Source organism: Poecilia reticulata, linkage group LG1, assembly GCF_000633615.1.
Source record: "Poecilia reticulata strain Guanapo linkage group LG1, Guppy_female_1.0+MT, whole genome shotgun sequence".
Lineage (NCBI taxonomy): Eukaryota > Metazoa > Chordata > Actinopteri > Cyprinodontiformes > Poeciliidae > Poecilia > Poecilia reticulata.
This window is the reverse complement of record NC_024331.1, coordinates 3,269,300-3,293,488: the sequence shown is the minus strand read 5'-3', so window position 1 is coordinate 3,293,488 and position 24,189 is coordinate 3,269,300. Positions and strand designations below refer to the sequence as shown.

At 41.5% G+C, this 24,189-nt stretch overlaps 2 protein-coding genes across 3 annotated transcripts in view; one reads left to right on the top strand and one right to left on the bottom strand.

The window, feature by feature from the left end:
* The first annotated feature begins 5,259 nt into the window (after positions 1 to 5,259).
* rps3a (ribosomal protein S3A) lies at positions 5,260 to 8,642 on the top strand. The gene is made up of 6 exons (XM_008397496.1): positions 5,260 to 5,367; positions 5,841 to 5,944; positions 6,719 to 6,906; positions 7,869 to 8,077; positions 8,178 to 8,287; positions 8,473 to 8,642. The coding sequence occupies exons 1-6, from the start codon at positions 5,306 to 5,308 to the stop codon at positions 8,598 to 8,600; spliced, it is 801 nt and encodes a 266-aa protein (XP_008395718.1). The 5' UTR covers positions 5,260 to 5,305; the 3' UTR covers positions 8,601 to 8,642.
* Positions 8,643 to 9,486: 844 nt separating this feature from the next.
* The window catches only part of sh3d19 (SH3 domain containing 19), an 18,271-nt gene continuing 3,568 nt past the window's right edge, over positions 9,487 to 24,189 (bottom strand). Inside the window, exons 2-21 of one of the 2 annotated variants that reach the window (XM_008397618.1) lie at positions 22,046 to 22,085; positions 20,490 to 20,530; positions 20,202 to 20,241; positions 19,864 to 19,984; positions 19,259 to 19,424; positions 17,063 to 18,058; positions 16,068 to 16,190; positions 15,800 to 15,909; positions 15,535 to 15,575; positions 15,107 to 15,320; positions 14,965 to 15,033; positions 14,749 to 14,886; positions 14,603 to 14,675; positions 13,959 to 14,089; positions 13,797 to 13,852; positions 13,479 to 13,708; positions 11,878 to 11,930; positions 11,565 to 11,751; positions 10,184 to 10,272; positions 9,487 to 10,092 (exon numbers count right to left, since the gene is read on the bottom strand). In XM_008397618.1, coding sequence (XP_008395840.1) covers positions 9,982 to 10,092; positions 10,184 to 10,272; positions 11,565 to 11,751; positions 11,878 to 11,930; positions 13,479 to 13,708; positions 13,797 to 13,852; positions 13,959 to 14,089; positions 14,603 to 14,675; positions 14,749 to 14,886; positions 14,965 to 15,033; positions 15,107 to 15,320; positions 15,535 to 15,575; positions 15,800 to 15,909; positions 16,068 to 16,190; positions 17,063 to 18,058; positions 19,259 to 19,424; positions 19,864 to 19,984; positions 20,202 to 20,241; positions 20,490 to 20,530; positions 22,046 to 22,085 — 3,029 coding nt within the window. In that variant the 3' untranslated portion in view covers positions 9,487 to 9,981. The remainder of the gene's footprint in view (positions 10,093 to 10,183; positions 10,273 to 11,564; positions 11,752 to 11,877; positions 11,931 to 13,478; positions 13,709 to 13,796; positions 13,853 to 13,958; positions 14,090 to 14,602; positions 14,676 to 14,748; positions 14,887 to 14,964; positions 15,034 to 15,106; positions 15,321 to 15,534; positions 15,576 to 15,799; positions 15,910 to 16,067; positions 16,191 to 17,062; positions 18,059 to 19,258; positions 19,425 to 19,863; positions 19,985 to 20,201; positions 20,242 to 20,489; positions 20,531 to 22,045; positions 22,086 to 24,189) is intronic. The other variant, XM_017309267.1, reaches the window with a different exon arrangement.

Sequence of the window (24,189 nt, the reverse complement as noted above, 5' to 3'; positions counted from 1 at the left end):
GACAAAAGAACACGCCATTCAAGTAAGTACCGTATTTTCCCCACTATAAGGCGGGGTGGGGGATGAGAGACAGAGACTGCGGCGGCAGCGTGTCGGTTGGTCTGTGTTACCCAGAAAGCAGTTGGCCACAATAGCGCAACACCAACACCGTGAGTGAAACAATGACTGGGGCAGCTACTATATAAAGTACTTGGGGACCACTTCTTTATAAAATGTAGATGTGTAATAATAGATTACAGAACAAATTGGCAACCCAAACTGAAGCGTCTGTTCTATGTGTCTTATATATGATAAAAGTTTTAAAATAGGCCATTCGTTGAAGGTGCGCCTTATAGTGCGGAAAATACGGTAATGTCTAAAAGAATTTTAAAAAATGTACCGATCGCTTTTAAAATGGTAACAATGGCATGTCCAATTGCATTTAATTCTCATTCGCTTCAAATCCACACTGTCCAGACTGGACTCCTGCCGGTCTATATTTGTATTCCAATTACACTGAGAAATGTTGATTCTTATACTTTTTGTCCACACAATTTGCTGCTTCTTTTCATCTGTTTTGCTCAGATTGAATTGGGTAATAAAACTTTAGTTCATTCAGCTCCCTCTTCTTGAAAGTTGCCACAAGAAACTCTGAGATTGACTGAATTCCTCTTGTTTAGTGCTTTTACATCCAAACTAAAAGTTCTTGAGGCAGATTCAATAACAATGTTTATGATAGCTCGACATTTTCTTTCAACTGCGTAATTTATTTTGTGTCGTTGCTGACTAACGGCCAGTACTACCTTGAAAAAGAGGTTTTTTATCTCAATGGGGTTTTATCCTGGTAAAATAAAAAATAAAAAAAAGAAAAACATTTTCTCCACATCAGTAAAAACTCCTGTGGCCCCAAAAAATGAAACAAAAAAATTGAAACAATCACATTTAAATTAGCAATCTGGACATTTGTGCATCCGCTTGTGCAAAACAAAAGTCTCAAGGTTGATGTTGATCTGCAGGAGTGACTCTCTCCGAATGAGAGAGTCACTCTTCCGAGGGGAAGTGGGAGGAAATCCTACAGAATGTGCTCCAAAGCTTCCTGTCCATAACTGTTCAATGTGCTGTCAGCTCCCGGAATTGTTTTATGGATTGATCAAGTACTAATTTAGGCGGAAAAAAAACTCAAAAGAAAAAAGTCTCAACTTTGAAAACAGGGTTTGGGTTATTTTGGGGCCATGTTTGCTGTATTTAGCTAAGTTAATTAAAGTAGGTTTGACTGCTTTTGAGTAAATGTCACTGGAATGCAAAAATAATGATTATTAAAAAGATGAATACATTTTATTGCATCAAAGGTTTTCCTTTAAAAGAATATTTTAATTTCTTTGTAATTAAAACAAAAAAAGTCTCCATCTTTAACAATTACTGGTGCTAGCAGGATTTGTGTCATTATCTACATTTCCATTAACCACGCCATCGTGCAATGCAGATGAAAGCGCCAAACATTAATTTGTTTGAAGAGAACAAGAAACAGCTTTGTGGTTTAAAGAAATAAAAAAAATAAAGAAACAGAAATTTTTTTGTTTCCACAACAGCACAAGGAGAAATGTCTCCATCCCGAGGCTCTGCAGACCAGACATTGATGCAAAGTGACAGCTCTGCTTTGCTTGCCTTTTCATATCACCTCCATCACCATAACCCCCTGACACGTGAGATATTTGCAGAGCCGACTTGACGAGGGGTCCCACTTTCATCCAACTCCGTGATTGCATCACGAATGGATCCTAATTGCGCTCGGTCGGAGCTGTGGTAATAAATGCTCTAAATCCATCTTCCCCTGTGTCAGTCTGCTCCGCTGACTTCACATTCACCCTGTAGTGGGGACGAAGAGGCTGGAAGCGTTTCCACAGAGCCAGCTGATGTCACTGCTGCCGCTGACCTCCCTGTACACCAGAGCCGTTCCCACGGGGACTCTGGGAGCCATGGAAGCCCTCAGCAGCACCCACCGGGGACAGGCCTCGCTTTTTGATTTAATGTTCTCACACCAGCTGACTGGCTCCAATAGCATGTTATTAGTGGGGCATTATTATGTTAAATGTACTTCTTTTTTTTCTTCTTTTTTCACTTTTACATCGAATTATAATGTTTCTCCCTCATCAAGGACACACATGTAGTGTTGCTTTGATTATTTCATGCATGAGAAATCCTTTAATCTCCCGTGGCAACCATTCAGCTGTGCAAAACGCCTGGCTGGACCTAGCCCCGCCTTAGGCGTGCTATTCCTCTTCTGAGCCGCAGTTTCCAAGCTTCAGAGAGTTTGTGCCTCACAGAGAACCACTCCCCCGTGACTCCCCCACTCAGCTCCTTCAGACTAGCCAGCAGCAATTAGCAAACACCTGGTGGAACTGTGAGCTACTTCTCAGTGCAACGCCGATAAACACATTGATAAAGGGTTAATAGAGGATCCATGTTGTGATGACTTCCTGAGAGTGGAGTTTCAGAAAAAGCAGGAGTTTTTAAAGGCATTAAATTACAAAGTCAAATTTCATTTAGGTCATATTTAATATAGATAGCATTTTTCTAACAATTGAAGGCAGTATAGTTTATTGATACTGTGTGCCTGGAAAACACATAATACTGGCCCTTTAAAGCCCCTTTAAAATAGAAATATACAAGATCAACTTTAAATATTTCAAAAAGCAGAAAAAAATCTGTGATCTCTCAGGCCATAGAACACACTAAGAACAAAACCAGAACCCACATACACTCAACCACCACTGGGTTAGATATCAGGGGCCCATTGGACAACCTTTTGCCTTCAGACCCTCCAAAGTTCCTGGTAGATTCAACATCTCATTCTCACCTTGTTGTGATTCAGAAACCGGGTTGACATTATTGGAGTTTTGTGATGTACAATAAAGACATAAGGTGGGTGGCATGGTCAGTATCAACACTGTGTGGCCTTTAAACACAGTCTGGTCAGTACAAAGACCAGTGGGGAGAAAATGTCTTCCAGCCCATTGCACCTCGAGCCTGATGCAACACAGAATGGATCCAAGCTCTTGATTTGTCTACCTTACCATGAAATATTTCAACTGACCTCAGACTTCATTTTAGCAAGTGGTTATTTGAGCTATTGGTGGCGTTTCTATAATTTTATCTTTGCTATATCTTCTAAACCGATCAGAGCTGGTAAAAACCGAACAACACAGAGCTAAGAAGGGTACATGTGTTTTATCTGTTCATATTTTACAGGATTGCCTGTTTTTACTTGCATTTCCTTCATTAGTTGGCATTGGTAGCTGGAAGCATTATACCAACAGACAACATTCCTAGCAGGGTCACCGTAGCAGCCGGGGCGGAGACAGTCAACATGCCTGTTTGACCTGTTAATGCAAAGAAACTAGTTACACCTGTTCAAAGCTTGTGATATTGCCATGTCTGATAATAACTATCACTTTAATCACTTTTACTCCCAATATTTTGAAAGAAAAAGGATTTTGCATGTTTTAGGTCAAAACTCGCTGATTTAAACATTTTCTGTAGGAATTTTGTTGATCAAATAGATTGCTTATCATAAAAAGTTTTATCCTGTTTCTGTGAAGGCTGTGCAGATTTTTTTTTTGTTGTATACTTTTTTATATACAGTAGTTTTACGTTAATACTGGTTTGGTAAACTTATTTTGAATGTTTTAAAACAGTCTTCCCTATCAATCTAATTAATATGGAAGCTTTTTTTGGGTGCTTCTATTAAATTGTTATTACTATTATTATGTAGAATAGCAATAAATCAGAACATTATAATGTAATTATTTCAAAATTTAAATTAAAAAAATCAAACTCATAAGGGATGTACTAGTAGATTATAATGAAATTTACTAACAAAAACTCAAAAATTGACTTATTAAGTTTTTCTTTTCTATTTTTACACAATTACTAAGAAGACAGTTGACTGAAAAGGCCAAAGGTTCCAGACAGCCAAGCATGTGTGTGTGTGTGTGTGTGTGTGTGTGTGTGTGTGTGTGTGTGTGTGTGTGTGTGTGTGTGTGTGTGTGTGTGTGTGTTGCCACACTCAAATCTGCATGAGTAAAAGTTGCCCCGCTTCTCCCAAGACCAAATGTACCAAAGCCCAGGATGTCACTGCACCCTGACTGACAAACTTTCCTAATCTGACATCTAGAAAGGCGAAGTTCGCAAGTTTCTTGCCAAGTGTACCAAAATGATAAAGTTGACATAACTTGGGGCAGGCACCAAAAAAAATAACAAATATAAATAATGTTTTTTTCACAATAACTAATTAAAAGAAACATGCAATTTTTTCAATGAAACTAAAAGATTTTTGTAGCAAAGAGCCTCTCACATATGCATTTTAAATGAAAGGTGCAATAATTCCCAGATTTTGGACATTAATTGTGTATTATTTGTCTATTCTCAACAACAACCACTGTGTATGGGTGTGTTTAGACAAGTTTCATTATTGAGCCTGTCAAGTGTATTTCTGAGCAAAAGTTGTTGATGGATGCTTTAGTTTGTACCTGTCATTTTTCATCCTATGCAGATTTTATTTTGGGAATCTACGTAACTATAAAAATTCCCCATCTGCATTAATTGCCTGTGCTGATGGGCTGATTTGGTTCAGTTTTTTATTTCAGTTTGAGAACCTCACAAAATCATTCAAACATGTCTCATTCAAACATGTTTTGAATATTTAGCAGGTCAATATTTCCAGATTAACAATCAAATTTTCTAAGAAACCTATTTAGGGGTTTTCATAGTTGGAGACCATAATCATCAAAAGGAACAAAAAGAAAAATTTAAAATATAGTGTAATAAATATATACCACACCTGACTTTTACTTACAATTACAGGCCCAATTGACTAAGATAGCAACAACTCTGAGATTTTTCCTGTATTAATTTTAATAGCTATATTTTGGTTGTTATTATTATTAATTTGACATTATTTGAATAAAGAAAAACGAGCTTTATGTTCATTGTAATAACCAAAATAGACAAAACCTATACTTTAAAGGTTGTTTTGGAGGCTATGAAATACTTACAATAAAAACTAATGGAATCTAAACATATTAGTTGGCATGACTGATATTTTTCATTGATTGCTGAAATAATTTTAATTTAAAGAAAGCTACATTTCAAATTCTAAAGTTTAACCGCACAGATATTATTTTTGTAAGCAGCCTTTAACCAGCAGAGGGAGCTCACAGAAATGACCAGCACCCGCGATAATTCAAGTGTCACGTCCCTGGCTCGACGTTCTCCTTAACTCTCGCGAGATTTCCTGTTTCCTCCTCTTTCGCTCCCTGTAGCCAACATGGCAGTCGGCAAGAATAAGAGGCTGACCAAAGGCGGCAAAAAAGGTGCCAAAAAGAAGATGTAAGTCAAAAATTTCTTCACGTGTACACGGAATAGGTGTTTTGCTTCTTACCATTGTTCTTTTGGCGAGATAAATGTGACGGATGAAGTTGATACTAAACAGATGGTAGATGTGAGGACGCTGGTCTTGTCGCTGCCGGCCTCTGTATTTGTGTATGGAGCTCAGACACGCTCTCTAGCAGAACTTCTTAATGCGGCTTTCTACCGCTTTGTTTAACTTACACAAGGCGCAGAGACTGTTTTCAGTATGCCTAGAGAGAGGGTAGAGTTCTGTGTCTCTGTAGTCAGTTATTGTAGCGATATTTGCCAAAGCTGCTAAATGTTAGCAGGGCTGTGTTAAGCGGTGAGCTAGCCGCCTGCAGCACAGTTTAGCTCCAGACCAATTGAAAGAGTTCAGTTAGGCTGAGTTACATTTCAGAATCACTAGAGAGTGCTGAAGAAGTTTAAAGCTAAAAACTGTTTCTTGTTCACAGTGTGGACCCGTTCTCTAAGAAGGACTGGTACGATGTGAAGGCACCAGCCATGTTCAACATCCGCAACATTGGCAAAACCTTGGTCACCAGGACTCAGGGAACCAGTAAGTCTGCATTCTGTACCCTGGGACACTTTAATATGTAACCATTTTTCCTCTACAGGGTCTGATGGGGAAGACAAATGTACAGCTAACATTTAGTCACAATAGTTTCCTTGCGTTTTGCAGCAAAGATATTGGTAATGGAAAATAATTTGGTATTTGTCAGCTTTACATGTACAGATATTGTTGGAATTGCATTATTCTTTAATACTCTGAATTGTAAAAATTACTTGGTTCTAAATAGTTCTTGGTTAGTAGAACACTTCATTTTTGCAAGCTGTACATTCAAATTGTCCATTACCATCTTCTTGTTTTTCTACTACAAACAGGATTTTGTATAATACAAATAATAATGATTTAGATGAACAATGTATTACAAAAAATGCCAAAATAAAGAAGATGGATGTGTTAGAACAGCAGGAACACTTTCTGCAGTATTGGTTGCACAGTAGCATGTGGTTCAGGCTAGTTTATACCAACCACTGGATACAAAAGGTTGAATAAAATATCCATTTTGAAAGGTGTTCTGTTGTATATGTTTAAATTGCTAAACTAATATTCCTCAGACCTCTTTATTTTGTCTTTTTGTAAAGGGAGTTGATGTTTGTGGCTTCAAATCATGAGGAATTTCCATGGTGGGAACAAAAAAAAAAATCACACTTTTGACACCTAAAATGTGTCAAAAGCGGCATCACACTCTAGTCCGGTCAGGTTAAGACTGAATCTCCGCTCCTCTTCATATTGTTTGAACTCTTGACGCTCCTCTTTGTTTGTCAGGGATTGCCTCTGATGGACTAAAGGGACGCGTGTTCGAGGTGAGCCTGGCTGACCTGCAGAACGACGAGGTGGCCTTCCGCAAGTTCAAGCTCGTCACCGAGGACGTTCAGGGCAAGAACTGCCTCACCAACTTCCACGGCATGGATCTGACCCGCGACAAGATGTGCTCCATGGTCAAGAAGTGGCAGGTAATGTTCGGTGTGGAGCAGGAAGTAGCTTTGTTGTTAAGCCGTGGTGAGCTTTTCAGATGATGTTTGTTTTCTGCAGTTATACTGTTTGGGTTTTTTTTTTTTTAATAAATTGGTCATTTGTCAGCCTGAACAATAATGGAAGATGAAATGGTTTAGTTTTGTGGCAGTGTTGATACTGGTTTAGATATTTATTACGTGGGAGTTTGCAATGGGGATCCCCGTTTTTTACTTCTAATACGATGTAAAAGGTTTAGTTATCAGCTGGAACAGAAAACGGTGCTGGATAGAATTTAAGTTTTTTCTTACATACAATTAGCTTCACAAGCTTGGTCAAACGTGTAAAAGCAACTTTAATTTGTTCAGTCAGTGCAATTAGGAGTAGAACAATGTAAAATAAAAAAAGCAACAACAAAAAAAGCACAAAACAGAATTATACTGAATAGATTTTGTCCTTATGGATCAGCCACATTGTCACTGATGCCCAACATAGATATTTTTTTCTATATTGGCACCGATTCAGATATTGTTTGCTTGGTGCATCTCTAGTTTGTGAATATGATTTTTCCCAGTTTGAGTATAATGTTGCAGAGACCAGTAACAATGGTTACCAGTCAACATGGGTTGTGGTTAATTAGTGCATCAGTGAGCATGGCTGATAAGAGAAGCTAAAGCAACATATTGAGATGTGACATGATGACGTATTATTAGTCATCGTTCCATATATTGTTGTTTGGAGTGGATTAGCAGCAAACTTCTGTAGTGAAAGTGTCATGGTTGCTCTCTGATTCGGGGTTCAGATTAGCATACAGTCTGGTTGACCTGGACATCTGGAACACGTGTGTTTTCTACCTGGATCAGCCTTGTAAATAGATCTTCAGATCGTAGGAGTTAAACTCCACGCGGTCTTGTGATTTGCGTTGATCAGTAGATTGAGAATGCGTCCCGGTGTTTTTCCTCAGACCATGATTGAGGCCCATGTGGACGTGAAGACGACCGACGGATACCTCCTGCGTCTCTTCTGCGTGGGCTTCACAAAGAAGCGCACCAACCAGATCAGGAAGACGTCGTACGCCCAGCACCAGCAGGTCCGCCAGATCCGCAAGAAGATGATGGAGATCATGACGCGTGAGGTCCAGACCAACGACCTGAAGGAAGTGGTCAACAAGCTGTAAGTCCACTTCCTGAGCAGCAGAGGGAAGCCGAAGTTGAACTCCTAATGTTTGGGTGGAAGATGTCTGACGCATTTTGTTTTTTATGGTGCGTTTCAGGATCCCTGACAGCGTCGGCAAAGACATAGAGAAGGCGTGTCAGTCCATCTACCCCCTACACGACGTCTACGTCCGCAAGGTCAAGATGCTGAAGAAGCCCAAGTTTGAACGTAGGTCCACCTTCTCTGTTAACGGCCATATGGGAACATGTGATGACAAACTGTTTCGGTCCCATATGACTCCCTGATTACTGCTTATTGAGATCTGATGATGCTCCTCTCTAACTTGGGCATCACTGCTTCAGCACCGTTACTGTTGGGAGGAAAAGAAATAAACTTGCTCTTTATGTTTGCAGTGGGCAAACTGATGGAGCTCCACGGTGAAGGCGGCTCCACCACCACCGCAAAGGTTTCTGGGGACGACACCGGAGCCAAGGTGGAGAGGGCCGATGGCTATGAGCCCCCCATCCAGGAGACTGTCTGAACACCCCAACAGATTTAATAAAACATGTAAATGACCAACAAACCCGTCTGTGGCTGTGTGTTTGTGAAGGAGCTGCTTTTATTGTCAGTTCTTACTATAAAAGCTCATATTCAATAAATAATTCAGTTTATTTCAGTAACTTGATTCAAAGTGATAAAGTTTTAAAATCTTTTGAGTTATGTTATTTTGTGATATCCATAAAACAAAAATTCATAACTGTTTAAGAAAACCTTTTTCTAAGGTTTAATTGGCTCTAGTGGCTTTTGATAGTGAATTGACAGGAAAGTGGGTGATGAGGGAAGAGGTGGGGGGACATGCGGCAAAGGTCACCAGGTCGGGAATCAAACCTGTGACAGCTGCATCGAGGAGTAAGGCCTCTATGTGGGTTGTGCTTAATCCCTCTGCCTTCACAGCACCCCGTAAGAAAACATTTTTAATAGAGATATGAGGGATTAATGAAACATTCAGTTTGTTTTCCAGAGGTACAAGGTCTTGCCCATCATAGTGAAATATTTCCTGCTGTAATGGTTGTAGGGAGTTCTGGAGGCGGTCAGCCTGAGGCTCTGCTGAGGAGTTGAGCAAACAGCTTGGTTTTTCCCCGTCCATCCTCTGCTCCACACTGTGCAGTTGTCTAGAAAAAGCTAAAAAGCATGAATGATGCTTCCACCTCCATCCTCATAGCTGGGAGATCTTGGGATTATTCCACTCCACACCTTATGAATCTCCAACCAACTCTGATGGGCTTTGCTTCACAATCAAAACTGGTTCCTCCTGTTGGATTGTGCACATTTTCTTTCCACTAAACTAACCATTGGTTCTTTCCTATCAAATTTTCAGAGAAACTGAATTCTGGGTTCTCCATTAACTGGAAGCAAAAACAAAAAAAAAAACTAAAAGATAATTTTAATGACAGAGTTTCAGTTCTTGAACTGAATTGTTATAATGCATTTAATCTTGTACATTTGGGTTTTCAAGTACATTAAAAACAGTGAGTAGCTTTTCATTCATTAATAATAAAGTAATATCAGGAGTGGTAACTAACACACTTCATCTTTTAATCAAAGAGTACTGGAGGCTTCAAATAACTACTGCTGGCCAAATTCCGGTGCAGATTTATTCAGATTAGAGAGCAAATAATTATTACACAAAAAATCTGTAAGGGCCAAATATTTCAGTAGCATGGATAATAAAGAACCAGTAGGGGGAGCAAGTGTTCAGTTAAATTCAGAATAGACCTAGAGAAATACTGATAAAAATCTTTATTTGGAACGTAATTCAGTAAATGCTTGAGAAAAGTTGCACAACTTTAAATACTGTTTAAGTTTTAATGCTTTCCAAACACGACTGATTAAACGTCCACCGGTTTAAATCCACAAGTCCGTTAATCAAGAACTTGTAGATAGTTTTTAGGGACGAGGGCCCGTTTTCCCTTCAAGTCCCCCAGAAACCATTCATCATCCACCGGCTCCAGGTTGGTGACGATGTCCCCGACCTGCGGGTGAAGGAAGAGGACAGGTGGGCTGGGGTCTGAGTTCTGGTTCCGTATTGAGAATGAAGAATGAAGACGACAAACGCCACCATACCTGGAGTGAGAGCTCCTCCTCACAGTCTGATGTGAAGCTGTACAGAGCTGTTCCTCTCAGGCAGCCAGCGGCTCCGCCCTGCTGCTCTCCTGATGAGGAACGCAGCAACGTGTTAATCTTCGCCGTTTATCGGCGCTCAACTAGGCTGCTTTCACACCTGATAGTTCGGTAGGTGATATCCGATTGAGGGCCAAAATGACATTTGTTCCATCTTCAGCTGCTGCGGTTAACTTTCACCCTACATTGAGTCAAACCAATCAAACCCTTTGAAATACATGTTGCCCTCCTCACCTGTGGTGGCGCTGCACCAAGAACTACTGAAGGAAACAACACAAAAACCTCTGAAGAAGATGCTGACCGCAGCTTCCTTCTTTGCAAAATGCCGGGATGGCCAACAAACCAATAACAATATATAATGCAATAATAATCAATAGAAGACACATCCAATAAAATGTCCAATAATTACATTGAGCCGAACAGCATTCTGGGAGATTTAGGCAGAGGAAAGGCTATAACCTCTTTACCTCTCCTGGCGAGCTACGCAAGGTTGGTAGCATCAACAAACTCATTCGCTCTTTGGTTACAAAGCAACAACCTATTTCAGTAACTTGTGCAGCAGCAGTTTTATGTCTTGCCACCGTGCCTCAAAACTGTTTAAAAATAAAAAAAACAATTTGGAAAGAAAACTGGATAAAACAGGAAAACTTGTCATCAGTTTGGCAGGATATCAGATATTTTAAGACAAAAAATCTGAACAAAAGTTACCTATATGGACTGATATCGCACCCTTATATCGTGATACAGCATGTGATTTTAGCTATTGGAGGATTTCTCTTTTGTTTTGGTAAAAAAAATAAATAAATCTACAGGTCATTTCTGCCTCTAGTGCTACACTCGCACTTATTTTGGTTGTATTTACTCAGAGTGCCCTGCACTTTACTCCACTTCCTGCTTCTGGAGTGGTCTCTGAACTGCTTGGCATTCACACAAACATTTGAACCACACCAGAATTCACTTCAACCGACGATTGTAGGCGGACCAGAGTTGGATTACGCATTCACACCTCCCCAAGCAAACTGGACTTTCTAGACAAATCTACTGGAGTTGGATTAAAGCAGATTTAACAGGGCTGGTGTGAATGCAGTCTCAGATGAAATAGCTTCAGCTGCACAAGTAAGGGCTACATTCTCCACATCTGCTGGTTCTCTGTTCACATGGATCGGGTTATGACATGCACATTTATTGATCAGTTTGTCACGTGATTAAATACTAAACATCTGCATAGAGAACCTTCTCCTCATCATGCAGGGTTAAGTTTGCACATTAAACTTTAGGCAGTTTAGCTTTCAGCTTTTAACACCCTGCTGAGAACTCTCTGTACCTGACGAGATGTCGATGAAGGCCCTGGGAAACATGCCCTCCCTGCCGTTGAGCCTGCCACTGCTCCACTCCTCGCTCAGGTGCTCAGTGATCAGGATGCAGTCGTCTTTCTGAAACGACAGCTCGTCCTGGGTCTTTGCCGCATAGTCGTACAGAGCCACTGCCCACTGCACACCGGACCTGGCGGTCTGAGGACGAACGGAAGAATCACAATGTAAATTTAAGTCATAAGCATCCATTGAGTTTTCTGTTTTAGGTTCATGTGTTCCAGTCTGATCTTTGGTGACGTTAATGCTTGTGTAAATAATGGCTACCTGGGCAGGTTTGGCAGCTGCTGCTTGTCCAAAGGCAGAATGAGCAGCAAGACCTGTGGAAACAATAGTAATAATAATGAAGCAGCACCAAGTTTACATTTGACACACGGGATCTGGCAGAGTTCCAGCCTGCTGCAGGTGTCTTCAATTGCAACTGGGCTCATTACAGGGCGCTTCAACAAGCCAACCGCTAGCCTACATCTGCACTAAAACCATCTTTTGTGTGTCTGATATTGTTGGAACAAGTATTTGTGTCCAAGTCTCCTAGTAATCTGAGCCACTCAGGCGCTCTGACAAAAAAGTAATCTGCCTGGTTCGTCCTGGAAGAACGGAGAAACGGAGCTACTGGTCCCACAATGACGTCTTCGAGCAGGACTAACGTTTCTGGTTGTCCTCATGATTGAGTCATACGAAGCCCAGTTTGTTTCTCAAGATTTACTCATTATTTTGAGAAAAAAATGATGCAGCTCCTTCCGCTCTCAGCTTCTGTAGACTCAAATGGCATCTGGAGAAAATTGTTACGGTCAGAGAACACAGACCAGAAAACCGTCGGCTCACTGTGAAGCACGGTGGTGGCAGCCTTGTTGTGGGGTTTCTGACAGTGGTAGTACTGCACTGCACAAACCAACAGTTTGTGTTTGGGTCCAGCTTGGTGTTCCAACACGACAATGCTCCCAAACAATGTTTACAGCAGGGTAACATGAAGCTTCTAGAACTTCCTGTCAAAGCCCAACCTTCACTCTGTACACAGTTTGTTGACTTCAAAGCTGGATCCATGTCAGGAAACTAACTGGTTCAAATAAACTCCACCTAATCTCACATATTGAGTGAAGATGATGACAGGAGCCTGTTGATGGCTGTAAAAAGGTCAATATGGAACTCGACGCCCGTGGCTTGTTTGAACCCGTATCTATAATTTTGACCCAATGAGGATAAAATCTTGTGCATCCAATTATTATTTTTAGTTTTTCTTTTCCCCAGTCATTGAAATCAATCCGCCTCTGGGGGAAAATAACCACTGAAATGAATCTTTTATTTACCGTAAACTTGAAACATTGTGTTGGTAAAACAGAACAGCGGAACATTAATCTACATGGAAGCAGAGGAGTTGCCGGAGTTGCTGACTTGTATTTGGATGCAGAGCCTCCTCCGTCTGGACCTGACTTAAATGAAACACAAACAGAGGCACAAATTCCTCCGAGGCAAGAGAAGCAACTCCATGAAGACTGAAGAACAGATGAGGTCATTTCATTAAAGGGGCAGTATTATGGCACATTTTGTAGCACAATCAAGTAACTAGTTGCTATAATTGATTTTGTAATTTAGTGCCTTGAGATTGGGCCTCTGTCTCTTTAGAAACTCCTGTTTTTTTTGCAACTCCACCTTTTAACCCTTTGACAACGTTTTAACCAGCATTGTTAGGTTCACCCAGAGGTTTTCCACAGCTGAATAGTTGCCATGCCATGCCAGGTAAAGCTAAAAAAAAAAAAAACTGTCTATTTTACATAATACTACCCCTTTAAGATGACAGGATGAGCCTGAACCCGGTTCAGATTACTTCAGCTAAAGCAGAACCAACATGAGGTGTGATTCGTTCTCACCTGGCAGCGCCACCCCGGCAGCCGGACCCGGCTGCTGCCTCGGGGGCGGAGGCAGATCCTCGATGATCTCCACATAGTTCAGGGGGAAGATGCCCACGGAGACGCCGACCTGCCCCCGAGCCCAGTCCTCCCCCACATACTCCTTCAGCTGGATCACGTCCCCCTCCGAGAAGGACAGCTCGTCGCTGTGCTCCCCCTCGAACTCGAACCGGGCCACACACCTGGGACCGCTGCCGGGGACAATTCCCATGTCCGGTCAGCCTCTTGGGGTGGTTGGACAAGGACAACGCAAAGGTTCAAAATGGAACAGAACAATACCTGACGGAGGCAGCTTGCGTCTTCTTCTTCTTGGCTACCGGTGTGGGTGATTTGGACTAATTGGGGGAAAAAAATTTATGAAATCGCCATCAACTTCCTTTCATTCATTCATAGATTTTCTCTACGTTATATTTATAGAATGGGTGCTTGCTTGAAACTTACCAGTACTTCAACATAACTGATGGGAAAGAACCCGGTGGAGCCGTTACAGGTGCCTCTGTACCACTGGCTGTCCACCTGCTCCACTTCAGTCACAACGTCTCCTGCTGAGAGGCTCAGCTCCGACTGGCCCTCTGTGGTTACAACCAAAGATTTAAAGTCTCAAATAAAACACTGGGTTTTCTAAGATTGTTTTAAAAAAATAAGAAAGGGGAAAAAAAACACCATCCCCAGAGCAAAACATCAAGAAATGTAGTATTCACCTCTGTTTCCTTAAATTCCCTTAAATGAATCCAGTATAACCAGCTGGTTTTAAGTCAGCTGATTAGTACATAGCAGAGATGCAAGTTATCAATTAATGAGTTACAGTTGATTCTTATTGATCGACTAATTATTATTATTATAACTGAGAAGTAGGCATTTTCTTAAAAGCCTGTTTTTTTCTTCTTTTTGTTAAAAGGGCCAACTGTCTATAATAAGAAAAGCTAAATTTTTCATAATATGCTTTTTTTTCTAGAAAAAATAAAATAAATAAAAATAAATAAATTAAAAAAGAAGCACATCATTAAAGAGCACATTTGTCATCTGACAATATTTTTAATGGTCAATTATTTACAAATGCAGAGTCAAAGAAAGTAAACTCTTACCTGGAACAAAGTCATGCAGAGCCTTCACCTTGAGCCCATCAGCACCTCCACCTGAAGCAGCTGCACCTTCTTCCTGCAGGGAAACAGATCAGCTCTCAAACTAGCGCTTATCCTCCACAGATTCATTTCCTAAACCAATAAATTACCTGTGGGTGTGAAAAATCAGAGTCCAGAGGAGTTATGATCTTCATTCGGGACTTGTGGACTCTCCCTCTGGCTTCTCCGATCTGGCAGTCAAACTCACTGTGGCTGATCTTCTCCAGAAGCAGAACTACTTCATCTTTCTGTTAGGAAACCACCAAATTCATAAGGTTCTGTAGAACTCAGTCTACACAGAACGACACTGGGGATGTTTCAACCACCTGCAGAGTCAGCTCCTCTGAGTTCCTCCCGTCAAAATCAGCAGATGCGATCCCGTGAGGGAGCGGGAGCTGGTGGGGACAATCCAAAACTGAGAGATGAATTCCAAACACACGCAGAGCTCTGAGCCGGTATCTTTCTCACCATGTAGTTGTTGTAGAGGCGGTGGCCCGGAGCGGGCCTGGGAGGCAGCACCAAGCCTTTCTTGGTCGGCTTCTGAGACTTGAACTTTGGCGAAGATCTCTGCGGCTCCGACTGAGATCGACCCGCTGCCTGAAGGCTGGGGGGGGGAGGTCTGCCGGGGCCCATCTTGGCCGGAGGGAGCCGGGGAGGGAGGCTTTTGTTCCCACTGGGCTTCCTGAAGCACAAAACCCATCAGGAACCCTCAGCTGGGTCACATCTTATCGACTTAAACAAGCTCCTATATCTTGCTGAAAAGTTACTTGTAAGTTTTGTCTTATTTCATGTGTTCTAAAATACTTGGACTGTAAACTATACTAACAATACTTGGTAAGATTTTGTGTTTTTGCAGTGTGGGACATAAAAACTGTTTTAACTGGCGTTCCTCTGACCTGGGTGGGAGCGGCGGCTCCGGTCCGGCGCTGAAAGTGTTCTGCAAAGCAACAACATGACAGATTTTCAGTACTCCTATTAAACATGTGAGGTAAAGGTAGGCTGCACAGTAGAACCACTGACAACACAATTATACTATAAAGATTTAAGACTTTCCTACTGAAGGCAAGATATTAGCTACTTATAAACTGTTAGCAGAACCTTTCAGCCTGTAAAGATTCTCCTGCCTTTCACATTTCTGGCTCTCGGTGAAGTCAGTCTCACCTGAAATGACTTTGAGGATCTAAGAGTCTCCTTATAGCTTGCTGATGAGGAGTTTGTTGATCCTATGGGCTTTTTAACTGGAAGAGGAGGAGTGTCATCCAGAAAGTTATCTGTCATTGAAGAGAGATCCAGATCCATGTTTAATGGGAAAAATACATCCAACTCAGGGCTCTGATATAGCTTCGTAAAAGTGCTGACAGCAGGTAAAAATGTGTGGAAATCATACAAATTCCACTCTGGACCTGTTAAGATGAAACTCCACCCTCACCTGAAGCAGCCTTGCTAGGAACCCTGATGGTGGTTGGTCTTCTCCATGTGCCCTGTCTGCTGACAGAGCTGACAGAGCTGACATCGCCGGCCAAACTATACTGAGGTTTGAGTGGTACTTTTTCTAAACAGAGAAAGTCAACCGATTAGCCATGTAGCTGCATTGACAAGAAAAGGTTAAACATCCATGATGCACTGCAAAAACACAAAATCTTACCAAGTAGTTTTGGTCTAGTTTCTAACGTGACTGTCTTAGTACACTTGAAATAAAATAAAGCTAACTAACAACATATAGGAGCTTGTCTTAAGTCACTAATTCCTTAATATTGATGAGAATGTTCAAGTCCCCACAGTGGCGCAGTTGGTAGAGCTGTTGCCTTGCAACAAGAAGGTTCTGGGTTCAATTCCCAGCCCCAGTCTTTCTGCATAGAGTTTGCATGTTCTCTGTGCATGGTGGGTTTTCTCTGGTTTCCTCCCACAGTCCAAAAACATGACTGTCAGGTTAATTGGCCTCTCCAAATTGTTCCTAGGTGTGTGTGTGTGTGTGTGTGTGTGCGTGCGTGTGCATGGTTGTTTGTCCTATGTGTCTCTGTGTTGCCCTGCGACGGACTGGCGACCTGTCCAGGGTGAACCCCGCCTCTCGCCTGGAACATTAGTTGGAGATGGGCACCAGCACCTCCCGACCCCACTAAGGGACAAGGGTGTAAAGAAAATGGATGGATGGATCTTCATGTTCCACTGGCAGATTATTTAACTCATGGGTAAAATGTCCTGTTACAAGTGAAATAATCTGCCAGTGGAACACGGTATTTTCTGTCATTTCTGATTTCTTTTTCAAAAAAGAAAACGAGAAAAACTAGATTGATAAAAATCGGATTGGTACAATCGCCAATCCGAATCCTAAGCCCTAATTACAAACTTAAAGAGTGATTCAGTCTTTCACCGGAACAAAACCCACCAGAGCAGACCATCTAACAGAAACAAAGCTCTACTCACTGACTGGGCCGGCCACACTCTCGCTCTCCTCGTGTGAGTTGTGGTTGTTTATGTTCAGGTTGGGTCTGAGTGGTTCTTTGAATGGTTTCACCGGCGGTACGGGCGGAAGCGGGGCCGGTTCCCCTTCATTGACGCCATCGGACCTGGTCAACCCGAAAGGTTGTGACCTGTGGGGCTGAACCCCCTTGCTGTGTAAGGCCTCCAGCTCCTCTCTTACCGAATGCCCCACTGGTTTGGTAGGAGGCTTGGGTCTGGTGAGCGGTTCTTGGTTTTGTGAGTTTTGAGAAGCAAACATGTTCTGACTGGAGTTATTCATGCCATTAGGTTTAAAAGTGGCAGGAGGTTTAGAAGCAACTGGGGGTCTGTAGGTGGCCCTCCTGGGTGGAAGGTCTGGTGTGGCTGCTTGTGACCCATTGTCCTCTTCAGTACCAGTTTGGCTCTCAAAAGCTTGAATCCTGGCACGGATGTTTCGGTGATTGTGGTTGGCACTCATTGTTCCATCTGCATCTTCATCCAACAGCTTCTCATACAACTGGTCGGTGTAGTACCGGCCCTCCTCACACTCGCTACCTTCACCGAAGACCTCTAGTAATTCCTCCAGGTACTTATTGGTGGGAACGTCTCGTGGAAAAGACTGAAACACGTCACAGTTTTCTTCAAGTGTAATCAAAGTCTGATGCTCCTCTTTTGTGGCGCTTTTGTTCAGTTTCGTTCGGGGACGTGGAACGGGTTTCTGAGCGTTGTCTAGGTTTAAAGCAGCACGTTGAACAGAAGCAGAGTCAGACTGATGATCAGTCGCGGTTGTCCAATGGACGGTGACAGATCTGCTCGTACGTTGGGGGTCCTTGTCATCAGATACCCAGTGGTCTGGATCACAGGCACGGCTGCAACCCTCTGTACTGGTGTGCTCCGCTGATCTCTCTACAATCTTTACGCCTCTTTTAACCACCGATGCTTTTGGAAATGAAGACCTCGGAGGCTTTTGGGGCTTTTTAGCTGAACACAGAGAAAATCACAGTTAGAGCCCAACAGAGGCCAGAGGAATCAAGTCAAGCTCGTTTGTATAGCACATTTCAGCAACAAAGCAGTTCAAAGTGCGTTACACCATAAAAACATAATAAAGTAACCATCTATGAAACAAGCAGTGAACATTACATTTTGTCAAATGCCATCATTGAAAATGTCATTGATCAAATATGTTGATCAATGTTCCAGTTATTATGAATCAAAAGCAACTCTAAACAGGCGAGATTTTAGCCTGAGTTCCTTTGATTTAAAGGAACTCAGTGTTTCAGCTGTTTTGCAGTTTTCTGGAAGTTTGTTCCAGGTTAGTGGAGCATATAAACTGAATGCTGGTTCTCCGTGTTTGGTTCTGGGGATGAGGAGCAGACCAGAACCAGAAGACCTCAGTAGTCCGGTCCGGTCTGGACAATTGGTACAACAGCAGCAACAACAACAACAGGTCTCTAATGTCTTTTGTTCATTTGAAGGTTTCTATTGAGATGAACCTGTACTTTGACATAAGGCAGGGGTTCCCAAACCTTTCCATGCCATGGCCCTCCAAAGAGAATTAACCTCTGGCAGGGGAACCCCCTTGGCAAGGTAACAAACAATGCTACAAAATATGTAAAGAAACATTCACTTTTAGTATCATTTTTATTCACTATTCAATAGTTATTACATTCATTTAGCATAAGTGCTTCCTCATAACTTCTGATTTTAGATGGCAGTGAGTTTATTCTGTGGCAGAAAATTTCATCAGACAATACCAAATAACAGTCTTATTACAATGCCCTCTTTTGATACAAAAATGTTTTTATTTTATTCCCAGTTTTTATGGTTTTTTGCAGCAGTGTCCTCCACAGCAGGGTTCCTTTGCTCCTTTTCTTGTCAGAAACTTCTCAATTTCTTGCTAGCTACGCTAGCTTGAAGGAACCAATCCGAAAATGAGCATCAGGTATAACATATAAATTATTTTAACTTTTTTTTTTTTAAATGACAAAACAGAAAACAGAAATTACAATGAAAAAGTTAAGATTAAAAAGATTTATGCGATTCCAATATCTTTTATTTTGGCATTTTTTTCCCCCCTCATCTTCCCTTCAGCTTTAAGAGGCCCCCACAGCGCCCCTTATCACAGCCTCTACTTTGAAAGACACTTGCTTAAGGTAACAAGATTCCAGGATCAGGCCTCACCTGCAGGGCTTCTCCCTGGATGTGGTGAGGCGCCGCCGCAGTGTGGATCAGAGGGTTTCCTGAGTGGCTGGGTGTGTGTTCCACTCTGGCGTGGGGCCGCTGTGGGCTTGGCCGGCTGATCTGTCTGTGTCTTCTCTTTAATCACCTGGTCATAGGATGGTGGCAGCTGAGTCATGAAAAAGAGCGTCGGATGTTATCTTGCATCTGAGTGTATTGATATGTCCCAGTATTGGGAAACGTCTGTGAAATTAAGTCTTTTTATTTATTTATTGTTTTAGGGATGCACCAATATGAAAATTTGGGACCATATCGATATCTGATATTGATATTTCTGGTATGGCTGATGACCCATAATTACCAATGATATGCATATTTTTCAACCGTTTCAACCTTTAAAAAAATAAAAAAAACAAACAAAAACAGATGGCAACAAGATGAAAATAAATACTGATTGGACTAGTTTTATTTATTTTACCAATACCAATATGTTAAAAAATTACTAATATCATTTTATGACTAATGACAAATTGATTTTAGTGCTGATATATTGTGTATCCCTAGGTTTATGCAGCAAATATGAAGAAAAAAATTGGGATAAAGCCTACCTGTGAAACAGTGGGGATGCCAGTGGACCAGCCTGCTTGAGGAGGAAAAACCACTGGGCCTCCGGTGAACCAGGCGCTTCTGGTCAGAGGTTCCACTGAGATGATGGTGATGTTTGGTTGCCTGAAGGACAAACAGCGAGCGCTTACTGAGAACGCCACAGAGACAAACCACCATACACACACAGACCAACACTTTCAGTTCAATTCAAACACTAAATACAGATTCAGCCTTGGCAGCCGATGAGGCTGCCTCATGCCTGACATTTCCACACCTTCATCAGCAAACAACACCATCAAGATGTAAATATAGAAGAATGATGGATTAATAAAATATTTACCTCCTCTCTGCTCTGTTGTCACCTTGAGAGTTTGTTCTTGCTGAAAGAAGAAAGATACATTCACGAACTTTGATCTGCTTGCTTTTAAAAATGCACAACTATCACATTAAAAAAAAAAAAGTTTACAAATATAATTGAATCAAAAAGTGGTAAAAAAAAAAAATACATAAAAAAGCTAAAGGATTTCACAAGCATTTGTCTGAAAATGACTTATTTTTAACTTTGATGAAAGATAAAAAAATATTTTAAAGTTCCCTGACGTGTATTTTCATATATATAAAAACATACTTCTCTTGATAGCAGCTCGTAGAGAAGACAATGGTCCTTGACTAAAAATAATAAGAAAACAAAATCTGAATTTAAGAAAAAGTTAAGAAACATAATCATTCCTGTACAACCTGTAGATACGAGCAGAACAACAAAGTAGGACGTTAAAACAAATCATAAATCTTTATGCTAAATATCAGACATTGTCATAATTATCTAACATGTAGCCCAATGTGCTGACAATAAAGGAAAACTAAAAACAACCAAACTCAGAAATGCATTAAGGTTTCCACAGAAAGAGAAAAGGGGGAAATTTAGCAACACACAAAAAGAGAAGAAAAAAAACAAAATTTTAACAAGAATTTTCCATCACATCATGTACTTCAGTGGTGTCCAGAGATGGTCTTGGATGGCCGGCATCCTGCATGTTTTAGTTCTCTCCACGGTTGTAGAAACAACCTCCTCAGCAGGTCAATGTTCTTCTTAGGCCTTCTGCCGAGCCATCGTTACATCCAGGTGTTTGAAACCGAGAAGAGAACATGCAGGCTGCCGCCCTCCAGGACCGACTTTTGACACCACTGATGCACTTCAAACAGCAAATGAAAGAATAAAAAGACAAATAATTCTGTGCTGAGATACAGACAAAACATGTCCCAATGAAAGGTTACTACTAAAAACAGCGGACTTGTTCCATCCAAACTTTGTCAAATTAAATGCAAGTTTGTCTGCGACTAACCTAGACAGCCTTACGCTAACGCAGTGCCATGGTAATATTGACATGAGCGGTGGTTGATAGCGGTGAGGAGATGACGCTTAGGCCCAGGTTATGATGAAAAAAAGATGAATTTAATGACAAAATCTCACAACAAGGAACAGCGGGGAAACAGCACGAGGAAAACTGGCAGCACGAGGAAAACTGGCAACACGGAGACAGGTGACATCAATTGACAAGGACCCGACGAAGAACACAGACAACAGGGGAGACTAAATACACACGGGGGAATCACGGGAACGAGACACACCTGGGAGACAATCAACGGGGAAAGACGCAGAGACAGGACTAACAGGGAACAGGATCACACAGAAACTCAAAAATAAACACATGGAAACACGGATCATGACAAATATATGTCAAACTTCAAGTTAAATCCTGTATAAAAAGCACTCCTTTAAGCATGACTCATTATGCAGACATTATGGCTGTTTAACTCTCAGAGTGAAGACGACGGTGGAGGTTCAGTTGATGCCTCGTCACCTGAGAGACAGATAGAGCGTCTCCAGACAGAGGCAGCTCCTCATTAAAGAGCAGAGAGAGCAGAGAGAGCAGAGAGAGCAGGAGGGGGAAGGAAAACATCTCCAGTCCTCCCTCTTGTTGTTTATCACCGTCGATCTAATTGATCTGCACAGCTGTAAACACAGACTGAACTGCTTTCCTGTGTGTTCCGTGGTTTCAACGGCGTCACTGCCGTTCACACTGCGATCATTCGACTAATCGGTTTCTACAAATAGCTACTGAATGAGCAGCTGTGGTACGTATCGGCTCCTCCTCACGTTTTCCTCCAACGGTAGAGTCATACCTGTGGTCCAGACGTCGTGTTTTTGTTCTCCCAATCAGATCTACGAATAAAAACACAGCTTTGCGTTATTGAGGAGCAACAACTCAAAAGCGTATTTTGAAGTTTGGTTTGAATCACGGTTGTAATAAGTCCAGCAGATAAACCCAGCAAATTAGGACAATGCATTCATCAAGTCAGCAGTCAGCATCAAGAGCCGCTTTTCCATCGACCATATAAATACGGAATTCGACGTTTCAAAAATAAATTCGCTGAATGGAAATATGTGAACTTCGAAAAAACTCGTTTTTTTTAAATAAAAGTTATGGCGCGTGTTGAGTTTTTCTTCTTCTTCCTTTGGTCGTATCGAAATTTGTTTACTTTTGTGGAATAAACCAACAACCGGATGTTGCCACAGGAACAACCCACGAAGAAAAAGAAGACAACAGGAAGTAGTTGCAGGATCATGGCGCAGCATGATTTTAATGACTTATAACGTGAACAAACTTATTCAGGTAAGGTAAGGTGTGATTTTTTTTCATTGCCTTTTTAATTTAATGGAAACACCGCAATTGCGAAATTGTGTTTTTTCAGCATTAGCAGAATACTTGCAAAGCTTTGTGCACATTTTTAATGGAAATGCAGGTGACGTAAATATCCCAGAGTTAGAACAACAATTAATTTTCATCATCTGTCCTAATGCAGGTAAGAACACGAAGCATCCGACAGGCAGCACTGGGTTCCACTCAATTGGTTACAGGCAAAAGGGAGTTGAATACTTTTTCACACTGCACTTTTCAGATTTTTTATTTTGTAAAAACTGTTTTTAATTGTGTATAATTTTTTCTACTTCATAATTGTATACCACTTTTTTTGTTTTTTCACATACAATTCCAATTAAATATATTCGTTTTCAATGTGACAAAATGTGGAAAAATTCAAGGGGTATGAATTCTTTAGCAAGCCACTATATGTCTGAGCTGTACACTTTTTTTAAAATAAAGTTGTTACTACTATTAACAAAAACCTGCTCTTATAAGGAAAAGTAAGAACAAAGTGAACCAGTTATTGGATGCTAAAGTTAAAGTAAACTACCAGCTGAGATGTTTTTTTACACACACCAGATAAAAGGTTTAGCCCCTTCACTTCCTGTCTGCTCAAAACATTGAATGCTTTTGATCAATAACATCCGTGATCAACTGATCAACAGCCTTACATGCCTAGAACCATAACACATGAAATAAAGAGTCGATTCAGTGTGAATCATTTCTCCCTGGAGTGCCTCTCCTTGTTTCTGACCATACAGCTTCAGCCAGAAATAGAAGAACCTGAACCAAACCAGCAGGGGCGGAATGTGGAAGAACCAGTTTGCAATTACATTTATACACCACCCGGAACACCCTCAGGACTTCTCATGCAATATTTGGTTTTGACTTTCATGGCTAACACAAACAGCCATCGAGCAAGCATGAAGGAGTTCTCTAAGAAGTAGTATTCAAACAGAACAAAGAGCTGATTGTTTTTGACACCAAGAAGAAAATAGCAGGTAGATGTTGAAGATGGCGCCAGGAGCTTCCTACGTCACTGCCGTCAGATCCACCTGTCACACACCTGTTACTGATTGACTGTTGGATCCACAGTGCTGCTGATGAAAGTTACACTTTAACAGGAGGTTCAGGTTTTGATTTTTCCCACAGAGTATTAAGGTCAGACCATTTCCCTGGTGTAATCTTCCAGCAGACTTGCGAGAGTCTCACCGGTGCTAAACGACACAACTCTGTCCACATGTCTAATAATGCTCCTACCTCTGAGGCGCTAGAAGGTTAAAACACCGTCTTCAGGACGAAGGGGACATTTCTCATCGAGCTCTGTCCCTCCAGCTTGTTTCCAGTGTGTTACTGCCAGTGTTTGAAGCTGGCAGTAACACACCTGCTGAAACAACAAGAGGAGGGACGGCCTTTGTTGTGCCTCCCATCTCCTGCATTCAGACGTTCAGCCCGGCCAATCTGGTGAGCCGGAATGTGGTTTTTCAGGAAGCGGAGAGACTGAACCAGCCGGATCGACTCCGTCACCACTCATGAATGCACTAAAAGTCTTCATGATGCCCAGGCGTTAATGCACCATTTATAGCCTTAAACTCCTTAAGATGTAAATATATTTAAGATATA

Excerpts from the sequence above, each read along its gene's own strand:
- rps3a (XM_008397496.1), top strand. The coding sequence starts at position 5,306 with ATGGCAGTCGGCAAGAATAAGAGGCTGACCAAAGGCGGCAAAAAAGGT. Across the intron at positions 5,368-5,840 it reads AAAGGTGCCAAAAAGAAGAT|TGTGGACCCGTTCTCTAAGA; the intron begins GTAAGTCAAAAA and ends TCTTGTTCACAG. Across the intron at positions 6,907-7,868 it reads CCATGGTCAAGAAGTGGCAG|ACCATGATTGAGGCCCATGT; the intron begins GTAATGTTCGGT and ends GTTTTTCCTCAG.